Source organism: Paroedura picta, chromosome 11, assembly GCF_049243985.1.
Source record: "Paroedura picta isolate Pp20150507F chromosome 11, Ppicta_v3.0, whole genome shotgun sequence".
Classification (NCBI taxonomy): Eukaryota; Metazoa; Chordata; class Lepidosauria; order Squamata; family Gekkonidae; genus Paroedura; species Paroedura picta.
This window is the reverse complement of record NC_135379.1, coordinates 64,312,091-64,332,797: the sequence shown is the minus strand read 5'-3', so window position 1 is coordinate 64,332,797 and position 20,707 is coordinate 64,312,091. Positions and strand designations below refer to the sequence as shown.

General features: G+C 46.2%; 1 protein-coding gene and 1 non-coding gene across 4 annotated transcripts in view; one reads left to right on the top strand and one right to left on the bottom strand.

Moving 5' to 3' along the window:
* PLEKHG4B (pleckstrin homology and RhoGEF domain containing G4B) overlaps window positions 1–20,707 on the top strand; it is a 111,226-nt gene that overhangs the window by 64,079 nt on the left and 26,440 nt on the right. For all 3 annotated transcript variants that reach the window (XM_077304769.1, XM_077304768.1, XM_077304767.1), the window contains exons 4-14: window positions 197–379; window positions 1,658–1,784; window positions 2,056–2,149; window positions 5,435–5,521; window positions 7,073–7,189; window positions 9,366–9,464; window positions 12,550–12,692; window positions 13,919–14,057; window positions 15,046–15,168; window positions 16,113–16,277; window positions 18,090–18,967. In XM_077304769.1, coding sequence (XP_077160884.1) covers window positions 197–379; window positions 1,658–1,784; window positions 2,056–2,149; window positions 5,435–5,521; window positions 7,073–7,189; window positions 9,366–9,464; window positions 12,550–12,692; window positions 13,919–14,057; window positions 15,046–15,168; window positions 16,113–16,277; window positions 18,090–18,967 — 2,155 coding nt within the window. The remainder of the gene's footprint in view (window positions 1–196; window positions 380–1,657; window positions 1,785–2,055; window positions 2,150–5,434; window positions 5,522–7,072; window positions 7,190–9,365; window positions 9,465–12,549; window positions 12,693–13,918; window positions 14,058–15,045; window positions 15,169–16,112; window positions 16,278–18,089; window positions 18,968–20,707) is intronic.
* Window positions 6,000–6,071, bottom strand: TRNAA-UGC (transfer RNA alanine (anticodon UGC)). Its single transcript has one exon. It is a non-coding gene; the product is annotated as a tRNA-Ala (tRNA).

Here is a 20,707-nt window from a genome sequence, read left to right as displayed (position 1 = left end):
GAGATGGAGAGGGAGAGGGAAAGAAAGAGACACAGAGCGAGATCTGCACCTCCTGGTGTCCCCTGGGTCCTAACACCCATTGTATTCCTGGTTGCAGTGGGCTTTCTTGCTAGTTAACAAATAATCCAAAGTCATCTTCAAATCACCAGTAGGATACTTAAGCTGTCCGGTTTCATTTGACTAGTTTTCTCCCCAGGCCCAGCAAGCGACTCCCGAATCAGCTTACAGAGTTGTGAGTCTAATGTCAACGTAACACCTCTACTGCTTCGACGTGAAAACGGACTTTTGGCAAATAGCGGGGATCCTGACTGTATATTTCCAAGCCAGGTGCTAGAAGTGAATCAAGAATTACTGCAGTCGGGAATAATAACGCTGTGTGGTACGTAGCAAATAACTGCGTAATTCTGATAGGATACCATACATGCATAGAGATTTCTTGTGGCATTGTCAGAATCAGAAGACCTTTGTTGGCATAAAAAAGAAGACAAAAAATGCATCATAAAGCATTAATTATGCAACAATTACGACACCTCAAAGCCAGCTGTAGAAACTTGGCAAGTGATTTAATTGTAAGAGAGTTTTTGTTTCCTAGTAAGAAAATAATCTTTAGTCTCATCATCAAATGCATTGTCCTTGCAGGAGCCTCTGTCCCTCCTGATCCAGTGCCATGAAGTCCATTGTGTAGCATGAGAAATAAGCCCAAACCATCATCCTAGATCAGGGGTCCCCAATGTGGTGCCCACCAAGTGTCTTTAGGAAATAAGTGGGTTTTGCCCTGCAGGGCTTCTGAATGTCCACTGGAGATTTTCTTGGCTGTACAGATTTTTTAAAACATTGCTTTGGCAGTGGCTTCCACCACAGCACAAGGATCTCCATGCTGTGTCTGAAGTTAAGCTGCAGCAGCCATTTTGTGGTTCGCTCCACCTTCTATGGCAGCCATTTTGTGGCTGTGCCCACCATGATGTGTCAGGATTCCAAAGTGTCCACAGGCTCAAAAAGAATGGGGACCCCTGTGCTAGATGGTGTTTTGCATGCATGGGGAGGGACATCCACTGGGCTGACCTTCCTGGGCTCCAGCCCCATTGCTGACCCCCGCAGGGGGTCTTTACGCTCCATTCAACAGCGCATGCTTCTAACAGCTTGTTTTCCACTAAAAAACTGCACTACCTGCTGACCACGCAATGTGACCTTGTGATCTGTATGTGAGTTATTTCTGATGATGCGCTAAACGAGTTATTCAGAGGTGCCTTGCCTTGGTATTCCACAGCATATGCAAGGAAAGCGACTGGCAAAAATATCATTCAGTTGGGCCTCTGTGAGCTGAATTGGGCTAACTTGCTGGGCCTTCAGAAGTGCCCAGGAGTGAGTAGGGACTGAAGGCAGGGGTGGGCATTAAATGCAGTTGGAGGTCATGCCTGAGGCTGGCTGTGGTAGCTAAGCAACCGGATAGCCAGGGGAGGGGGAAGAGCATTGGGCTTTGTGACATCAGCAGCCATTCGCTGATGTCACAAAGCCACCTCTGATGTCCTCCGGTGCTTTCTCAGGAGCTGCCTGTGGTGGCAAAGTGGTTTGGGAGCCGGGTCAGGAGGCTGGCAGAGGCAGAGGCGTGGGAAAAGGTCACAGTGGGATTCTTCATTCATTTATAATTTCTGGTTAGGAAACAGGGATCGTGGTGGAAGAGCAGTGGTGCAGGCCTGCATTAGAAACGGCGTGTGGTTCAGTGAGCGTTCTGGAGTCCAGCAGGAGCTCACTCGGCTTCTGATGTATCTCTACAGCATCCCCAGGTAGGCACACAAAGCGGCAGCGGCAGCAGCAGCAGCAGCAGTAACAACTGGTCCAAGCTCTATGTTGTATTGAATTATTTGCAGTCCACCTTTCTCACTGGGACTCAAGGCTTGGTGGTGCAGCAAAGTGAATACTGTGGGTGCTGAAAGGCTTCCATCAGGATTGCTGCTTGTAAGAGGCAGGGAGGCTGACACTTAACAGCTGATGCTTCCATCGGGCAGCTCTAATGTTGTGTCTTCAGCATTTTAAATTGGCTCTTTTTGTTTTTAGAAAGGAGGTCCGTGCGTTGGGACTACTCATTTTAGTGGATGCTCGCAAAAGTCAGAACGTACCTGGCTTTTTCAAAGCCTTGGCAGCTTTGCAGGTGAGTGCAGGAAGCTACAATGAAGCATTTAATATATGACAGGGGGTGTTTCTGTTAATTAAGTGTTGATTGGTGTCTGCCTGTCTGTCCAGGAACAATGAATGGTATTTCTTTCTTTGCAGCTGGCACATTTTTAGCTCTTCCTTTCTGCTGCTGATCCTGACCTAGTTTCCTCATTGTGATGCTATGCAGCTAGGTGCAGTTTATGTTGGACTAGATGACCCTGGAGGTCCCTTACAACTCTATGACTCTATGCTGGTACCAGTTAAGATGGTGGTAGCTGTAGGTAAAATCTATTTTAATTGGCTTTCTCACAAGTAAGTATTCTGAGGCCTGGAGCATGAATATGTTGCCACTGCAGATTTTGTCTGCCTGAAAGCTTTAGAAACATAAAGCTGAAAGGTACTCCCAAGAGATCAGATCAGGGATCACAAACAGATTATCCTGCCTCCTTCCCTTCTCCTGCTTCTTAGTTCCTCTTGTGCTGCCTCCCATCTAACTCCAGTTTAAGATTCATAGTCACTGGGCGCTGGCACTAACGTAAGTCAGTACATTAAATTATATTGACGGTTTCAAGCTCAGCCCACCAAAAGAAGGGGCAGGCAAGCCCTGTACATTCAGCAAGCTCTCAGTTCCTTTTTGGTGGCTAAGTCAACAGTGCAAGAGGGGAGACCTTATTGAATTCACACCAATACGATTATTGAATGGAGTTGAGCATTTCCTGGATCTGCCAAGCACACTTTGTGAGAAAGCAAGTCCTCATGAGATGTCAAACTAAACTCTGGAAGCACAAGAGTTTGTGTTGGCAGCAGGTTTTAACAAGTTTTTGGCCTCTGCTGAAAGTAGTGGAAGTGAGGAATTAGATTATAATGAGGAATTATAATGTCTTCCTTAGTCAGGACTTGGCACTTTTCAGCTCCTCCTTTGAAAAGTTTAAAAAAACAAAAACAAATGTAATTCCCATTGAAACAAGCTTGCATTTTCAAGAAGGGAATGAGGCATTTCCTTCAAAAGTTATCGTACTGTGAATTTTCTTCTGAAGTGCTGGATTTAATTAAAGCAATGAGCTTTTTAGCAATCCTCCCCCTCTACATGCAAAAAACTAAAAAGCTGAGAAGCCTAACCCAACCCCATCCACTTTGAGAAATACATAATTTGAAAACATTTCAATTTTATAAGCTGCATAACATCATAAACAAAAGAGTCTCTATAATTCCCAGTGATTGGGTCAGGATCAAGGAAGCTTTTTGATACAATCTTAAAAATAACAGGTGCCTGAGCTTTTAGTGTCAAATGCTGCTCAGTGTTGTGTTTTGAACTTTGAAGATGTTCCAACCAAAACTGGGTACTTCTAAATCTAGAATGATTTCAACAGACAGGGTGCAGGTCAATTGCTTCCTTTGCATTGTTTGATCATATAACTTTTTTTAAATTTAATTTTTTTAAAATTTAAATTGACACTACAAAAGGGAGAATAGCAACACGGCTCTTAATGCACACCAGCAGGGCCTTTTCGCACGGGGATCTTTGTTGCAAATTGTTTGCGGAATGAAAAATCGCCATTTAAAATAGTGGAATTCATCGTTATGCATACCTGCCTTTGTAGTGGAATCAGTTGCGTTTTTTAGCGTTTCCCACAGGCTTCCGGTCTCGGCAGAAATCGCTAGAAAGGAAGCGCTATTGCCAAGCTCGTCCCGCCCCTGGCCGTCAAGCAGCCAATGGGCAGCCGTTAGCATGCTCCCAAACAGCCCCTTTCCCTTTAAGAAAGGTTTAAAAAAAAAAAAACAGACCCATAGCAACGAATCTAGGTAGATTCGTTGCAACGGAGAGACCCATCCAGCTGCCTAATGTGAGCTGTCGTTTGATTGTATGATTGTTGGCACGCTGCCTCGAGTGATAAAAAAAAAATCCCCCCCCCCCCTCATGGGCCCGATTTTCGGCTGAATTTATGTGTAAAAAATAAAGGGACTTTATTTCAGCAAACGGGCTTTTATGTGGTTTGTGCTTAGTGACTAAAGGTGAAGGACTGAAGCCAGGGAAGCCTCTAAACAGAAAGAGGCTCGCTGGTGCGTTTATCCCCGCTCGCTCGGAGAAAAAAAAATGGCGATCGCTTCGCCGGAAGTTTGGAGGACAGGCTCAGGAGGAGGGACTTTGAAGAACCCGCAACAATGGTAACGCACAGGTCTTTAGCGCTAGTGTTGCAGATTGGTTGCAGGAGTGTATCGCTATCCGGAGGGTGAATCCACTTTTCTGGATTCCCGTGAAAGCGCTACAACGAAGCGCTTTTTGCTGATTGGTTTCAGGAGTGTTGCAGATTGTCTGCGACGTCGTGCGTTAAGGCAAATTAGTAGCGTTTTCAATTAGCAACCATTGTGCTATTTTGAAGCCGTGCGAAATGGCCCGCAGTATAGCTTTTGATGTTTCACAGTAAATTCTGCCATAAATTCCAAATTCTCTAAAACCTCTTTTTTAGCTAGCTTTGTAGCATCACAGTCATTCAGCCAAAGGTGTTCCCAGAGCTTTGCTTTGTACCTTTTTTTCTTTTTTGGAAAGGTAGCAAATGTTTACGGCCATCTCTGCTGTGCAGCCCATCCTATATGTATGAAGCCAACATCGGAAAAGAGCTTGTTTTGGTCAGCTGTTTCACACAGTCACACCCAATTTTCCCCATTGTAGCCCCCCTCCTGCGTGGCCCTTTTATGTGCAGTTTCCATGGTGCCAGAAGTGCTCTGAGGGGCCCCTTCCTTTCCTTTCCTTTTTGCCAGCAGAAAAACTGGTTGGATCCATCCCCTTTTTCAGATTCCTTTCTCAGGTTAGGGATCTAACCTCCCTAACGGAGGGGATGGTAAGTAAGGCCTTTGTGGAGGTGTGGTGTTGTAGGTTTGTAACAACAGAGACAGTCCAGTAAATGTGGGATCCTAAGCCATAGAGGGCTTAAAAGCCAAAACCAGAACCTTGAACTGGATCTGGAAACAAACTGGCAGCCAACACAGATGTTCTAAACTTTCCATTATGCAACCTAATTTTCCCAGTCAACAACTGGCCTGCCACAATTTAGTTCTAGAGTGTGCTGAATTGATCTGTTGATTGTTTTCCCATTTTCTGTCTTCCTTGCTCATTGCTGCTATTGCTAGTTTTTACAGGTTCAGATTATTTTTTAAAATTAAAATATCTTCATTACAAAAAAGGTTAGCAATCATGCTCACCAGTAGACCAATATCCAGGCTTGTCTTGGCTTGAGACTTGATAGTGTGTTAATCCTTCCAACTTCTTTGCTTTGTTTAGGGTGCTATTCCTCACTGTGTTCACAGTGCTTTGATATTGACTGATAAGGAGTCCTCTTTCAAGCCTAACAAAGAGATTGCTTTTCAGGTAAAACAATTCAAAATGGAATTAGATAGATAACAGTTGATATAATAATAATTTATATTATGGCTTACTGATTAGTACAACTTCTTATTACTAGAAGTGCAAACTGTGTGGCACTTTGAAAGCTGAAAAGTGGCAGTGTACATTCTGACAGAAGGGAATTAGAATCCCAAAGGAAGACATGTCCTTCTGTAGTACAATCATCACAACTATTTCAGAGTGGAACATATAATGGGTCTTCCCCATCACTTCCTGCCTGATCCTTTGAAATGGAAAAGTCAGGAATTGAACCCAAAACCTTCTGTATACAAAGCAGAGATCCTTCCACTGAACCATGGCTGCTCCTCAATGAAATTGCCTTATACTGGATCAGGTTTTAGATAATTGGTCCATCTAAGGCAGTACCGTCTGCTCAGACTGGAAGTGACTCCAGAATCTCAGACTGAAGTCTTTCACATTGACTCTATCTGGCCCTTTTAACTGGGGATGCCAGGGATTGAACCTGGGACCTTTTACATGCAAGGCAGAAGCTCTACCACTAAGCCACGGCCCCTCTACAGAGTGTATCTGCATTTTTAGAGCACCAAGCAGACCCCCTGGAGTCTGGGGACATGGGTGTGGGCATTTCTTTTGAGGGCGGGGAACTTTCCCCTTCTGCCAAACAGTAGGCCGACAGAAAAGCCCCTCCTCACTTAAAATACTGCTCTGGCCGGGGGTTAGACACAGCCAAGCCATGTGTATTTCTTCTTCACAATTCTCTGCAGATTTGAGGCTACTGCACAGTGTTATTCTGCAGACAAAATTGAATGCTGTTGCAGAGGTTCTTTTGTCTCCTGTTTCATCTGCACAACAACCCTGTGCAGTAGGCCTCAAGTCTTTCAATTCAACAACAACCTGTGTGGGAGGCCTTAAATGTTTCTTCTCCACCGCAACCCTGTCCAAAATAGCCCTTTCTGCCTGGGGAGCGGATCTTTATAGAGATGATGAGCTGCAGATGAGCTGTAATTCCAGACCCCACCTGGAGGTTGGCTACCCCTGAGTTGGAAATATTCCTGGAGGTTTGGAGGTGGGACTTCAAAATTGTACAATGCCTCAGAGGTCAGCGTTCAAAGGAGCCATTTTTGCCTGCAGAGCTGATCATTATACTCTAGATACTATGGTAGGGGCTTGCAGGCTGCAGTTGGGAGTGAGTGGTGCAGGTGTGTCCCTCCTGGGCTATGGCCAGGTCTTACCAGCAATGGTTTGTATTCTGGGGCACAGACAGACCAACATTAGTCCTGTGAGTCTGGAAAGTTCAGGAAGATCTAAATAAAGAATATTTACAGCCTGAAACTGAAAATAGTGAACAAGTTTTATGTATTGTTCTTTGTTCTTATGTAAACCGCCCTGAGCCTCTGGGGAGGGTGGTAAATAAATAAACAAACAAACAAACAAATAAATAAATAAAACATGGCGGTTTCCTTTAGTTACCATGGCTCCTAGCCACGAATAGACCCCTATGAGTCTGTCCAATCCCCTATCAGCAAGGGACTCATCTCTAACTTTGTTTGACAGTGTGAAGTCCTCACATCTCTGAAGGCTTTGCTTAGGTACGTTGACTGCACCCAGTTGACAGCCGACTTTGATGGGATTTTCCCCTACAGTCACAATGACTGGATACGTTTCCGAAGGGTAAGTATTAATGCAGCGGGCGCTAGCAGGGAGTCGACGGGGCCGGCGGGGCTGGCGCAGCCGTGATTGAGGGGGCGAGCGGGGGCGGGGAGTTGGCGGGGGCGACACGGGCATGGGGCGGTGTGGCGTGGGGCGGCTCGGGCGGGTCTCTGGAGTCGGCGGTTCCGATGCAGGCATGGGTTGGCGGTCCCGATGCGGCAGAGCGCGGCATGGGGTGGCTCAGCGAGGCTGCCACCCGCGTTGCCGGCTACCTGGGGCCGCTTAGGGTCTCTTCGCGGCGGCACGGTGAGGAGGCGAGGCCGCAGCAGCGCAGTGAGGCGGCGACCTGGGCTGGTAGAGAGGAGGGAAGTAATGGCAGCGGCCAGGCGGCTGCGGGCGAGGAGTCAGGCCGGCGGCAAGGGACCAATTGGTCACTTGCCAGCGGACTGACGAGCGCTTTGCGCCTGCCGATTGGGCCCCCCTATTGTCATTCCAGAGGAAGGGGCCTATGGGCACCCTTCCTCATCACGGACAGGGCCCACCTTTGGTGCCCTTAACGAAATATTTTATCCACTCCGCTAGGAGCGGTTAAAGACTACATTTAAAGCCCATTTTAATTGAAAATAAAATGGGCGCTAGATGCCATAGGACCCGGCCCCAACTCCCAAAGGCGTCTGCGTAGGCCTGGACTGGGACGGTGGGGCCGCAGAAGCCTTGATCCTCCTCCCCCAGCGGATGACAGAAGGCTGAAGTGGGGCCGGGGCTGGATTTGGGGGAAGCGGCCTACCTGTCTCCGGCAGCGTCGGGTCCTCATGGGGCGGGAGCTGCGAGGACGCTGGTTGCGGGCGGGCCTGAGGCGGCCGACCACATGGCGCGTCACGGGAGTGGCGGCCAAGGCGGCGGGCCCCAGTGGCGATGGCGAGGAGAAGGCGGCGGGCCCTGGCAGCGACAGCGAGTGAGCGGGAGCCTTTGGCCGGGCAGCGTAGTGTCGTCGTGGGGAGAAGGCAGAGTTGGGCGGGTGTTCCGGCGGGCCCCGGCGGTGACGGCGACTGATGGGAAGGCTTCTCCCGGCCGGTGGAGCGGGCTCGCCGCATCTGCGAGGCGGCGAGGCCACTCCAGAGGCCGGGAGAAGGTGGTGCGGGCCCGGACGGCGAGTTAGTGGCAGCCTTCTCCAGGCCGCTGGAGTGGCCTCGCCGGGTCTGTGACGTGGTGCGGCCGCTCCAGCGGCCGGGAGAAGGCAGAGTTGGGCGGGTTTGCGGGTGGAAAGTGTCACTGTGTTTTCTCATTCAAAGTCAGAAAAATAAGAATTTTTGCCTGTATTAAATATGAGCCAATTTTAAAAAATGAGTCCATGTGAGGCCAAAAATGTAATAAGAAATTTTACTAGTGTACTCAAATGGCTTCTGCTTTGGTGCAAACAAGGCACGTTGTCATTTAGGGAAGGAATCCTCCAAGATTTTTCTGTCCCGTCCATTGAGCTGCAGGAAGGCATCTCTTCCAACACCCTCTAAAGCCGGAGCTTTTGGATGAGACGAATGACATCCCATATTTACACTTTTGGCCTCACACGGGCTCGTTTTTGTTTACTCACCGTTCGGCCACATTTTGGTTCTTAATCTTAAACTGTTGGCACAAGTCAGCCATTGTGGCAAATGGGGAGCTTAGCTTGATGTCAGAACTGCCAGTGGAATCAGAAACCATTGTTGTTAGTGGGTTTGCAAACCAGGGTTTGTGCTACATCTTGTTTGGCATGAAGTCCGAATTGATAAAACAACTACAATCACAGCTTCACGTCCTGAAGCCTCAGAGCTCACAGCCACACCCTACTTGCGAGGATGGTCAATGAAAGGGGACAGCAGATCTGAATCATGGTTTGTGAGTGATCTGGCATTTGAGAACCATTGCCACTCTGCCACCGAAACTGGCTGGCTGAGCTTGGCCCAGTCATGCAGGCTCAGCCTGACCTACCTCACAGGGTTGTTGTGAGGACAAAGCAGAGAAGGGGAGAATGTCGTAAGCCACCTGTGGTCTCCGCTGGGAAGAAAGGCGAGGTGTAAATGAAGTGAATGAATAAGATTGGTTCTTTGAGGTTTCTGTCGAAGCATAGCCCTCTGCTATGAGAGAAACAAGTAAGGGGATGAAGATGTTAAAAGTTGTTAAAAACTACTTTGTCTCGTTCTTGTGCTTCCACTTGCAGAAACTTGATCCGTTTGTTACCAACTGCCAAGAAGCCGTTGTTTTCTTGCAGAATTCGGTGTGTTCCCTCAATAATACTCCAATACCAGTCACTGCACAGGTAAGTGTTGTTCTAGTTTGGTGGTGTTAAATGTAACGCTGTCTGTAACCAACAGGGCTTGAAGCACTGCTTTCTGGGAGTTGTAGTCTGAGAGCCAATTTAGTACAGTAGGAACTGACTGAGAGATATGAACCAGTGGGCTGTCCTTTCAATCTTGACCGTACCATAAACTCACAAGCTGACCTCATAGCAGCCCATTTGTTCAGACTCTCCTACAATACAGGGATACTTTGCCTCCTACAACTTACAGGGTGGCTGTAATGTAGCAAGCAGTAGTGCATATAAAGTATTTTGAACTTGCAGAAAGTGTGATATAATTTTTTAATTATTTAATGAAGAAAAAGGTTATCTTGTACTGACATGAGTTTGGGGCTCTGCAAAGTTAATGTAACAATATCAGTTATTCTATTGTAATGATCTTTTGGAACTTTTGATCAGTGTGTCCCAGTACCAGAAGCAGACCCTGTGCAGATTTCTGTCATACCTGGGATTCACCAGTGCCTTTCCTGGTGCCCACTGAGTATTTTTATACAAAGGACGTTCAGCTTGTGCTCAGCATAGTTTCTGATTGGCTCTGGAGAGTAAAAGGCATCTTGTCGTAACAGCTGTTCCGCCTTGAATGTTGAAGAGTTACTATGAGAATGGTGCATAACCTCACTCCCTGGCATTTTGTGGATGGCGCCACCTCCTCTGGCAGCCATTTTGTGGTTTCACCCACCGCCTTGTGTCAGAATTCCAAATATGCCCACATGCCCAGAAGGGCAGGCCATTAAAATAAAGTTGTTGTTAAGTGGGGGGACCTTTTGACAATGACAGTCACCTGCATGTGTCAACTGGCTCAGCTGAAGAGTAATGTCCTTGTGTGATAAAGTTCTACCTATGGAGACAGCTACAGTGGCCTGTTCTCAACTGCGAGCTGTCATCACATAGTGAATGCATGTATCAACCCACCTCCTCCCGTACAGTCCCCCTTGTCAGTCCAGACCCTCTTCACATGGTGGCCTACCACTTTCTGTCAGACCCCCAGTCTCCTATATTCCTGTTTTGTGGGGGAGCTTGGTCTGTTTAGCCTAGAGAGGAGACGACTGAGAGGGGATCTGATAACCATCTTCAAGTATTTAAAAGGCTGCCATATAGAGGATGGAGCAGAATTGTTCTCTCTTGCCCCAGAGGGACAGAGCAGAACCAATGGGATGAAATTAATTCAAAAGAAATTCCATCTAAACATCAGGAAGAAGTTCCTGACAGAGTGGTTTCTCAGTGGAACAGGCTTCCTCAGGAGGTGGTGGGTTCTCCATCTTTCGAAATTTTTAAACAGAGGCTAGATAGCCATCTGACAGAGAGGCTAATTCTGTGAAGGCTTAAGGGGGTGGCAGGTGACAGTAGATGAGCTATAGGGATGTGAGTGTCCTGCATAGTGCAGGGGGTTAGAATAGATGACCCAGGAGGTCTCTTCCAACTCTAGGATTCTAGGATTCTAGGATTTGACTTGTAGAAATCTGGATGCAATCAGAGGTGATGCAGGGCATAAGTATTAACATGGCATTATAGATAAGTGCAAAAATTACATAGTAGGAGCAACAACAGATGATATAATTATCCCCAGTGGCTTAGGTTCCAGTCCCTATTTTCACCAAGCTGCTTTCTGAACGGTATTTTTACTGTGCAACTCTGTCTCCTGTGCAAAACTGCCTCTTGAATAATTCAGTTTTGCATAGATTCAGGTGGGTCACTATGTTGGTGTGAAGCAACAGAACGAAGCTTCAGTCCGGAGGCACCTTTAAGACCAACGGAGTAATTCTGGGTAAAAGCTTTTGTGTTCATGCACCATCTGCCTCAAGAAGTGTGCATGCCCATGAAAGCTTATACCCAACTCTATGATTCTATGATTCTATGGGTGTGCAGAACAGCAGACAGCGAATCAGGATGCCTGGAATGCTGGGAGTTAGAAGAAAAGCGGTTAAACTGTCAGTTTGATTCAGGTAGGGTTTGTACCTGCATGGGAAATGACTGGAGGAATCCTTTCTCAGGACTTTGTTGGTTTAAAAGCCTGCTCTTTAGGAAACCTAGGCCAATAGATTGAACGTTCCAGGAGACAGGGTTTGAATCGCCAGAGGATATGTATTAAATGTATTAAAGGGGTAGGCTACCACCCTGAGCCATCTTGCTGGGAGGGCAGTATAAAAATTGAATAATAAAATAGTGAAGAAGCCATTTGTCTAGAAACTGTGTTGACTCGGAGCCTGGCTTTAGGGGAAAGCAGGCTAATTCAGTGAGTACTTTAAAGAGAAGACTACTGTACCTGCCTCAAGAGCCTGGCTTAAGGGCAAAAAGAGCTCAAATCTCTGGAGGGGGCTCAAGCTTATACTGTGGGATTCTTAAGGTTGTTGAAAAGCCAAATAACTCATTTCAGGAGGCTTTCTAGGAACTGTTCTCTGTACCCAAGAATTAACAACTGTAACTCTATGACTCTTTGGTTTGTACCCAAGAAAGTCCACTGAAGTTACTGTTTCCCCCCCACACTTCCCTTAGGGCAGGGGTAGTCAAACTGCGGCCCTCCAGATGTCCATGGACTACAATTCCCAGGAGCCCCCTGCCAGCATTCGCTGGCAGGGGGCTCCTGGGAATTGTAGTCCATGGACATCTGGAGGGCCGCAGTTTGACTACCCCTGCCTTAGGGGTTCTCTAAAGTCCCAGGGAGAGCAAGGCATTTCTAAAATATAATCCAAGTACTACAAGAGAGGAGAAGGACTTAACCACCATGACCATTTCAGCAGGCAGCCCCACCACTAAATAAGCTGTGGGAAATACCCTCGCAAAAGAAGAAACCATTTAGGATAAGTCTTCCAAGCGGAGGCTGAGGGACAGACCACTCTTTGTGAACCTTCCCATCACACGGCCACTACGTAAACATCATTTAAAACCTTGACCTCACAACTACCTCAAGCAGGACTCTAAAAAGGGGGTTTAAACATTTTTTTCTAAAGAAATAATAACTGAACTTTGCAATAACTGGAGAAAGCCCATGCTGAGTTTTCTAGTCATTTCTCTGTGGAGTTGCTAGCAAGGCTGTTTATTTTTGCAGGAGGCAAACGACTTGATACACAAACACAAGACAATGATGAAACTAGTTCTGGAAGAGGAACTGTTGGTGACCTTAAGACTCGAGGGTGGGACAACCTTGGTAAGGCTGAGAAAAGAGGAGTTCAGCAATACAGACGATTATCGGTAGGTGCATCCTTTGTAGATACTCTTCTTTTGTGGATTGCAGAGACCAAGTCCTATGAAGAGAGGTTGAGGGACTTGGGGATGTTCAGCGTGGAGAAGAGGACATTGAGAGGGAACATGATGGTTCTCTTGAAGTATACGAAGGATTGTCACTTGTAGGAGGGCAGGATGCTGTTCCCGTTGGCTGTGGAGGACAGGATCTGCAGTAATGGCTTTAAAAATATGTGTAGATCAGTACTGGCTAGATATGGGGGGCGGGGGAATTTCACTGACCGAGTAATTCAGTGGTAGAATTGGCTGCTTTAGGAGTTGGTGAGCTCTCCCTCACTGGTGGGCTAGTTATCATGGATGTTTTGGGCTGATCCTGCATTGAGCAGTGGTTCTCAACCCAGGGGTCGGGACCCCTTTGGGGAGTCAAATGACCCCTTCACAGGGGTCGCAGCAGGGCAAGTAGCTTGGCCGGGGTGGGGGGGGGTGCCATCCACACAACAGCCTTGCGGGGTAGATCGAGTTAGAGCATTTGTCTGTCTGGCGCAGGGGAAAAGAGCGAGATGGTGGGACAAGAGGCAGAACAGAACTGAGAAACCCTGGGGAAAAAAAACAATTTATTTACAATCATGAATAGTGGATCTTCACACCATTGGTCAGTTTTGGTTTAATTTCTGTGAAAAAACACTTGCATAATTTTATAGCTGGGGGTCACCGCAACTTGAGGAACTGTATTAAAGTGTCAGGGCATTAGGAAGGACTAGATGGCCTGTCTGGCCCCTTCTGACTCTATGATTCTAAATTCACAAAAGTGGTGTTATTCCTCTCTCCCGTTGTTGTTTTTATCCAACGGCTCCTGCACAGTTTTTATGACTTTCCCTCTCCCCTACAATGACTTGCAATCCACTTTTAACGCTCTCCCAAGGCACTTGTCATCTGATGTAGCGATAGATCCTTAAGGATGAAAGCCACTCAAATCCATTGTGGGCAGGGAAGCTAGCTATGCCACTATCTTGACTCCAGACTTCTATTTGAACAATATGCAGGTGATACAAATACTTCCATTGTTATCTGAAGACTTCAGATAATTTTGTTACCGTTGAGCCAGAAACTTTAGCTGCCCCTTGTGATAAGCACACCTTGATGCGGCTTGAAAAATCAGAAAAGTACTTAACTGTTGGCATCCCCTGGAATAAAAAAAAAAGAAATTGACATGTGCTTATGTTTCCCCCCCACAGAGATGCCATGGAAACCGCTACAAGGCTATATAATCAGGTAGACGAGGAAGTTCACAGGCTGGTACTGCTGTCTAATAAGCGCTTGCAACAACTGGAGAGTTTCTTGGCAATGAGAAAATTTGAAGAAGGCTGTGATCAGGTCAGTGCTGCTAACTCTTAGAACCAAGCCTGCTGGAACTTGAAACAGTAATTTAAGAAAATAAGAGGCCTTGTGGAACACTGAGAGCCAAGCTTAATAAACGTTTGGCATTTGAGGGCCAGCCCCTGCGGCTGTCCCACTGCAAGAGATTCTCAGAGCTCAGACCCTCCTTCCTCCTGCCTAGGCATCATATTCGGACGCCCAATGAAGAATACAACAGGACTTGGATGGTAGAAATCTGGAACCAGCCAAGAAGATCCTAATAATCCCCCATCCCCCACCAGTTGCCAAGAGGAGGGACCTGGCCACCCTATGAATCACCCCAAAACACACTGAAACTACTTCAAAGGAAAAATCAGGAAAGTGGCTCACCAGCATGGGAAAAGGTGGCCTCTAAGCTCCTTCCTTTACACCTCCTCAGTGCAAGGACTGTGGGGCCTTTGCATTTAAGACAACGGTCATTCTCCCAGAGGCTGTGGGGGGATTTGGATTTATGGGCTCCACTCTGATGGCAAAGCCACATGTTGTGCTTGTCCACCCAAGGGGCTCTTAGTCAGAGTTCTCTGCTGGAACTCAGTTTTGCTCTAGCTAAATGTCACGGGGAGATGTGTGGAGAACGATGTGTGTCCCAGGGGGAGGTGGCCACACACTGAAGTGGTGAGTCGTTAGGTTCTCAGAAGGTTTCCTGCACACACATTCTCTTCCCTATATACATGTTAATATTTGGAGAAAATGTGACTATGTCAGGTACACTCATGTACCTTTACGTGCGGGGCTGAAAGTTACCAATGAAAAGGTGCCAGTGAAAGTTACAGAAGCATCATGCACGATCCGTTTAGGAAAGAGAGGGCTTGTCTTTTCTTTTTGTAAATCTAATTTAAAAAATGTCTTCTGTACAGCCGCTCATTTTTCTGTTTTGTTTTTTGCTAAAGTGTGATGGGATAAACTGCTTATTCGTTTTAGATCTAAAGCCTTGCATTCTTTATAGATAAAAGCTTGGTTTGAAAATGAGAGTGAGAAATATCTCAGCCCATTGGACCAAGAACAGCTTTCCCTTAATAATGTGAAAATGAAGCAGGAGGAATTCCAAGGGTTCCAGGACAAAGCAATGGTATGCTCCTGATTAAGGTCCTTTTCTTTCATTTGCTTACTGAAATTATTTGTGTAGCTGAAGCAGCCTTGCCCATAAAGTTGCATTTCCAAACTTTAAATAGGAGAGGACTATTAATTACTGCTTCTTGTTGGAGAAGGTTTTACAAGCATTACATAAACAACTACCTTGCAAATTTTCCTCAAGACAGTTTAGCTGCGCAAGGGAGCTCCTTCTGTTGTTCTTCTAGGCATCTGTTTCAGGTATAGCAGCGCATGAGAGAAGTGAAGTCTTAGTGTTAATGGTTCAAATAAGTGGGAATGTGTTAGTTTTGACTAGTAACAAGCACTAAACATGTACCATGTGAGTGTTCAGCAGACACAAGTACACTCTTGGGTCTTTGCATTGTGGGCATCCTGCAGCCACAAAATGGCTGCTGTTGGAGGTGGAGCTAGTTACAAAATGGGTGCCCCAGCTTACCTTCTGCCACACAATGATCTTGTGCTGTGGTAGCAGCTGCTGAGTAAACAACGTTTTTAATAATCAGCCAATCAGTTCTCCAGTGGCTGATCAGGATCCTCACCTGGCCCCACCCACTTTCTAAAAACATTTGGTGAGTACTGGGGCACGATGGTGCCTGTGGAGCCAAGAACGGGAAGAACCAGCAGTACAACGGGAAGTGTGCACAGAGCCCATAATTGTGCCTAAGGTGTAGTGTGGTCTGCCACATCTCATATTGTTTACCTTGATATAACTGAAGCACATTGCAGCACAATGCTTTGAAAGTTTAACATGTTCCTTTCTGCAGAAAACCAATCAACCACTTCTAAAATCTGGAGGCAGTTTTCTCCTCTGCCCTCCACAAACCCTTCTCCCTTTCCTTATACAATATATAGCAAAAAACAAAGTCAACCATCTTGGGTCAAGGAGAAAGGCAGTGGTGTGTTTCTTGTTTTATCCTGCAGCAATATTCCCAGGAGGGTCTGCAGCTCATCCAGCAGAATTCCGCTTTGAACTCCGAAGAAGAATTTCAAGCCTTTAGCAGATATCTGAACAACATCACCGTTCAAACAGAGAAGAGGAGATGGGAGCTGGAGAAGCTCATCAAGTTGTATGAATTTTATGAAACGGTAAGAAAAGGTTTGAGGTCATCGCCTCACATCAGGGAGAAAATTGTTGTGCTGGAAGAACCCATCTCTGCTTGCAGAAGGGATCTATCATAATTCTTTGATAGAAAAGGTAATCAGTCTTTTGAGTTCAGTTGTAGTTCAATTGTAGCTTCCTTTCCATGGAGTCTCAGGTCACGAAGGTAGCCCAAATGGTATTTTTTCACCAGCACCAAGCATGGCTACTAGCACACTACTTCGCCTCTGAACACCTGGCCACAGTGATCCATGCAACAGCGACTTCCATGTTAGACTACTGTAATGCGCTCTACACGGGCCTACCCTTAGCTTTGACCTGGAAATTACAGCTGGTACAGAATGCAGCTGCGAGGGTCCTCACTAGTACATCTTGGAGGGCCCATATCCAGCTGGTGCTACATCATCTGCACGGGTTACCAGTCTGTTTCCGGATTAAGTTTAAGGTTTTGGTTTTAACCAAAGCATACGTGGCTTGGGCCCAGCATATCTGTGGGACCACTTGTCTGTCTATGCCCCCTGCAGGGCACTCCGCTCTGCAGGTATGAATCTGCTGGTGGTCCCGGGCCCCTGGGACATTTGCCTGGTCTCAACCAGGGTGGAATGAACTCCCGGAAGAGCTAAGGGCCCTGCAGGAGTTACCAGCTTTCTGCAGGGCCTGTAAGACAGAGCTCTTCCGACAGGCGTATGGTTGAGGTCCCGGAATTACCATCTGGGGATCCCCTAGAGCTGGTGAGATCACATCCCCCGCTCCTAAGGAAAGAGCTCCAGAGTGTTAGCTGGACAGGGTTGGGGAGAGTAGACAGGGAGTTAACTCCAGCCAATAGTCATCTTTAATGTGTTTTATATGAGCCTCTTGTGGCACAGGGTGGTAAGGCAGCAGACATGCAGTCTGAAAGCTCTGCCCGTGAGGCTGGGAGTTCAATCCCAGCAGCCGGCTCAAGGTTGACTCAGCCTTCCATCCTTCCGAGGTCGGTAAAATGAGTACCCAGCTTCCTGGAGGGTAAACGGTAATGACTGGGGAAGGCACTGGCAAACCACCTCGTATTGAGTCTGCCATGAAAACGCTAGAGGGCGTCACCCCAAGGGTCAGACATGACCCAGTGCTTGCACAGGGGATACCTTTAATGTGTTTTATGTGTGGGGGATTTTAAGGGTTCTGTGTTTTATCATTTTATTGCAAACCACTAGGAATCTCTGAGAGTGGCGGTATATCAATCAAAGAATAAATAAATAAAACATTGGCGAAATAAAAAGGTCAAGGTTAGTAATTAATGGCAGCTTCCCCGTTGTGAAAAGAAATAACTAAAAGAGACTAGTTGCTTGCCCCATCCGTCTCCACCCAAGCAAGGAAGCGTCCCCACAAGTGACAGGCCTGCTGAGTTGTTATCTTGTCCTGAGACCAGACAATCAGATTCTAAATTACATTACATACTACTTGCATCACATTACAGTCACATTGTCCCAAATAAAGTAAAAGAAGAGGGAATTGTAAGGAACGTGGATATAAGAATTGAATGAGATTAGCATGTGTAGTGAGACAAGTGGCCACCACCCTTTCTCCCCATTGCTCCCACGGGATAGGCTGACTTGGACTGACCCTGGTTAGTTTCTGAGATCTGGCTCATCTCAGGCCATGGCTGCTGCACAAATCCACAAAAAGCCAATTAATGACTAATTAATGAACCTCAGGGGAGGGTGGTATATAAATACAATAAATAAATAAATATTAAATTCAAGTGCAATACTATCCTTCATTAAGTTGTTTTAACTTTATTTTTGTTCTTGATTCTTTCCCAGGCTCAAAATTGGATGGTTCATTGTAATGAATATCTTGAGCATCTTTCAGTGGAAGCCAAATATTCCCAGTCAACAATTCATTGTTTGCAAAGCTACCACCAGGAAGCAGTGAAGGTTTCTGCAGAAAACTTTCAGAGAGTCAATGAAGTTATCATAGCCCTGGGAAGCAAAGAGGAACTAAAGCGGTGGAATATCTTATGGCTGAAATGCCAGCAGGCCAAGCATCACTTAGAAGAAGTCCTTTCCGAAGCACTTAAGGGTTCCAGACAAGAAGTAACCGGCAGGACATTCCAGGAGGCTGGCCAAGGGCACGGCTTGGGGGGAGAATGTGGAACTCAGCTCTGCCCCACTGCTTGCACAGACGATGGCCTCTGGGACACGAAGTCGCTCTGTGCTTTTCCACAGGGCAGCCAACCAGCTGGTGGCTCTCCTTTTGTGAATCAGAGAGACACTTCCCAAAGCACAGAGACGCTTTCTCCTGTCAACCCTCCCCAGCCACAAGCAGCACGTCCTCCGCTGTTAGGTAGATTTCGAAGGGCTGGCCACGCTTCAGAGGACTTGGACAGCGTCTCCACCTGCTACTCAGAGCCAGTCCAAACACTCACCACTCGTCTCAGGAAACACCCATTAAAGAAGATCATGAAGAAGACGCAGAGTTTTGAACTGACTCGACACGAGAACAGCCACTGTGAACAGCACCATCCGGGATACACTGGAGTTTCCATCCGGGGACTGGAGGTAGCCAGTAATGTTGCTGCAGAGAAGAGGCACCCGCAGCGCTCCACTGTCAAAAGCCCTTTGGTTGGCAGAAACCGCAGCTTATCATCTCCATCGCGAATTCACCACGTGGCAGAGGAAGAGAGAAAAAGAATGGGAAGGTGAGAACTGGCAGCAACGGGGTTCCTTGTGGCCAACATCCTGCAGCCCCAAAGGGGGTAGGAAGCTTTAAGCGTGTTCTTGTGAGGGTGCTGGCAAACTGGGCTCCTTACCTTTCAGTTCACATGGATTAACTACAAGTATTGTAGTGTTTCCAGACAGGTGGTGGTTTGAGGGCCTTTCACGGAGATGATCATGGCTGTTGACTGACAAACCAACCTTTTCTGTCTGTAATTTTAGCCTTGCACTGTGCGTTAAAAGCCGTTTTAGAGGCACCGTCAATTTTTCATTTAAAAAAAGATTAATGAAAAAGCAAACATATAAGAAAGATGGAGGAAAGAAAAGGATTGTCACAAATCATAACATTCAGAAATTACATGTAAAAAACAAGCCCATCTTTTCTTCATCGCATCCTAACATCACTTTAAATATTTTATAACCAATCTATTTTACCATTTTCATCATGACTACATATTCCATATTAAACATCTCATCAACTCTGCACATCAACTTTAACGTATTAACTGTGACCATTAATATACCATCATCCCAAAAGAAAGTTCATCACATATTAAAGAGGAAAAAATAAAATTTCTGATTATTCAACTTCCAGTTCTTTATAGATTTATATTCTATTTTAAATTGCTTCTCATTCTAAATTTATCTTCTGCTTTCATAATAAACTCTCCACCTTTCCTCAGACTTTGAGATTGATCTATTTTTCAAATGTGACATTAATTTTGCCATTCCAGTATAATCAGCCAATTTATTATCCCAGTCTTTTAAGCTAGGGCAGATATGAGATTTCCATTCTACTGCATAGCAGATTCTAGCTGCTGTCCCCATATATCCAAATATCGGTTATTTTGATGTATTTGTATCCTCACCTTTCTATCTAGCCATCATCCTTGGCATATAGAAGGACTCAGGACATTTTAACCCCAGTTAAAATGTCCAGGTAGAAGGTGATGGGAAATACCTCAGCCTGAGACTCTGAAGAGCTGCCACCAATGCTGACCTTGACAGGCCATGGACCTGGTTCAGCAGAAGGCAGATTCATGAGACCACAGAGCTCTTGGAACTGTCATTCAAAAATCATTCAAAAACATATTTTGTTTCTGAGTTTGAAAAATTAAGCAAGCAGTAGTTTTGTTTTCAGAGCCACTAAAGGAACAGATTTCACACCATGATTAAGTCCAAGAGGATGTGACTAAGTTTCTAGGCCCATAATGCTGCCCAGAGGAAGGAGGAAAGATCATCGATGTTGCGAACAGTTCTAAGCAGGACTACTTGGAATTAAGTTCCATTTTATTCAATGGGGCTTACTGTGCTGGGAAACGGTTCCCAGGAAGCCACTCAGTCCAGGGGGGGGGGGAATTGTGGCCCTTTCTATTGAAGTGAATGGGGTTGTCCTCATGAACAAGAGCTCTGTGCCCATTGCAGGGAGTGTAGGTTGGCATGTGAATCTAAGAACACTGTATTTGTGTGTGTGTGTGGGGGGGGGGGGGTTGCACATTTTATCCTTCACTTTTAAATTAGAGAGCAGTTAAAATTTTTCGTTATCTCTGGTGTTTTGTCATTTGCAAATGTTTGATGATACAGTAGAATAAAGCATGGATGCATGAAAGCTTCCCAACACACTGAGATGGTGCCATACCCCCAGCATTCCGTTGGTCAATTGTTGATAAATCCTACTTGGACACACATTGAATAAAACACTTCCAATGTACTTGAGTGATTTT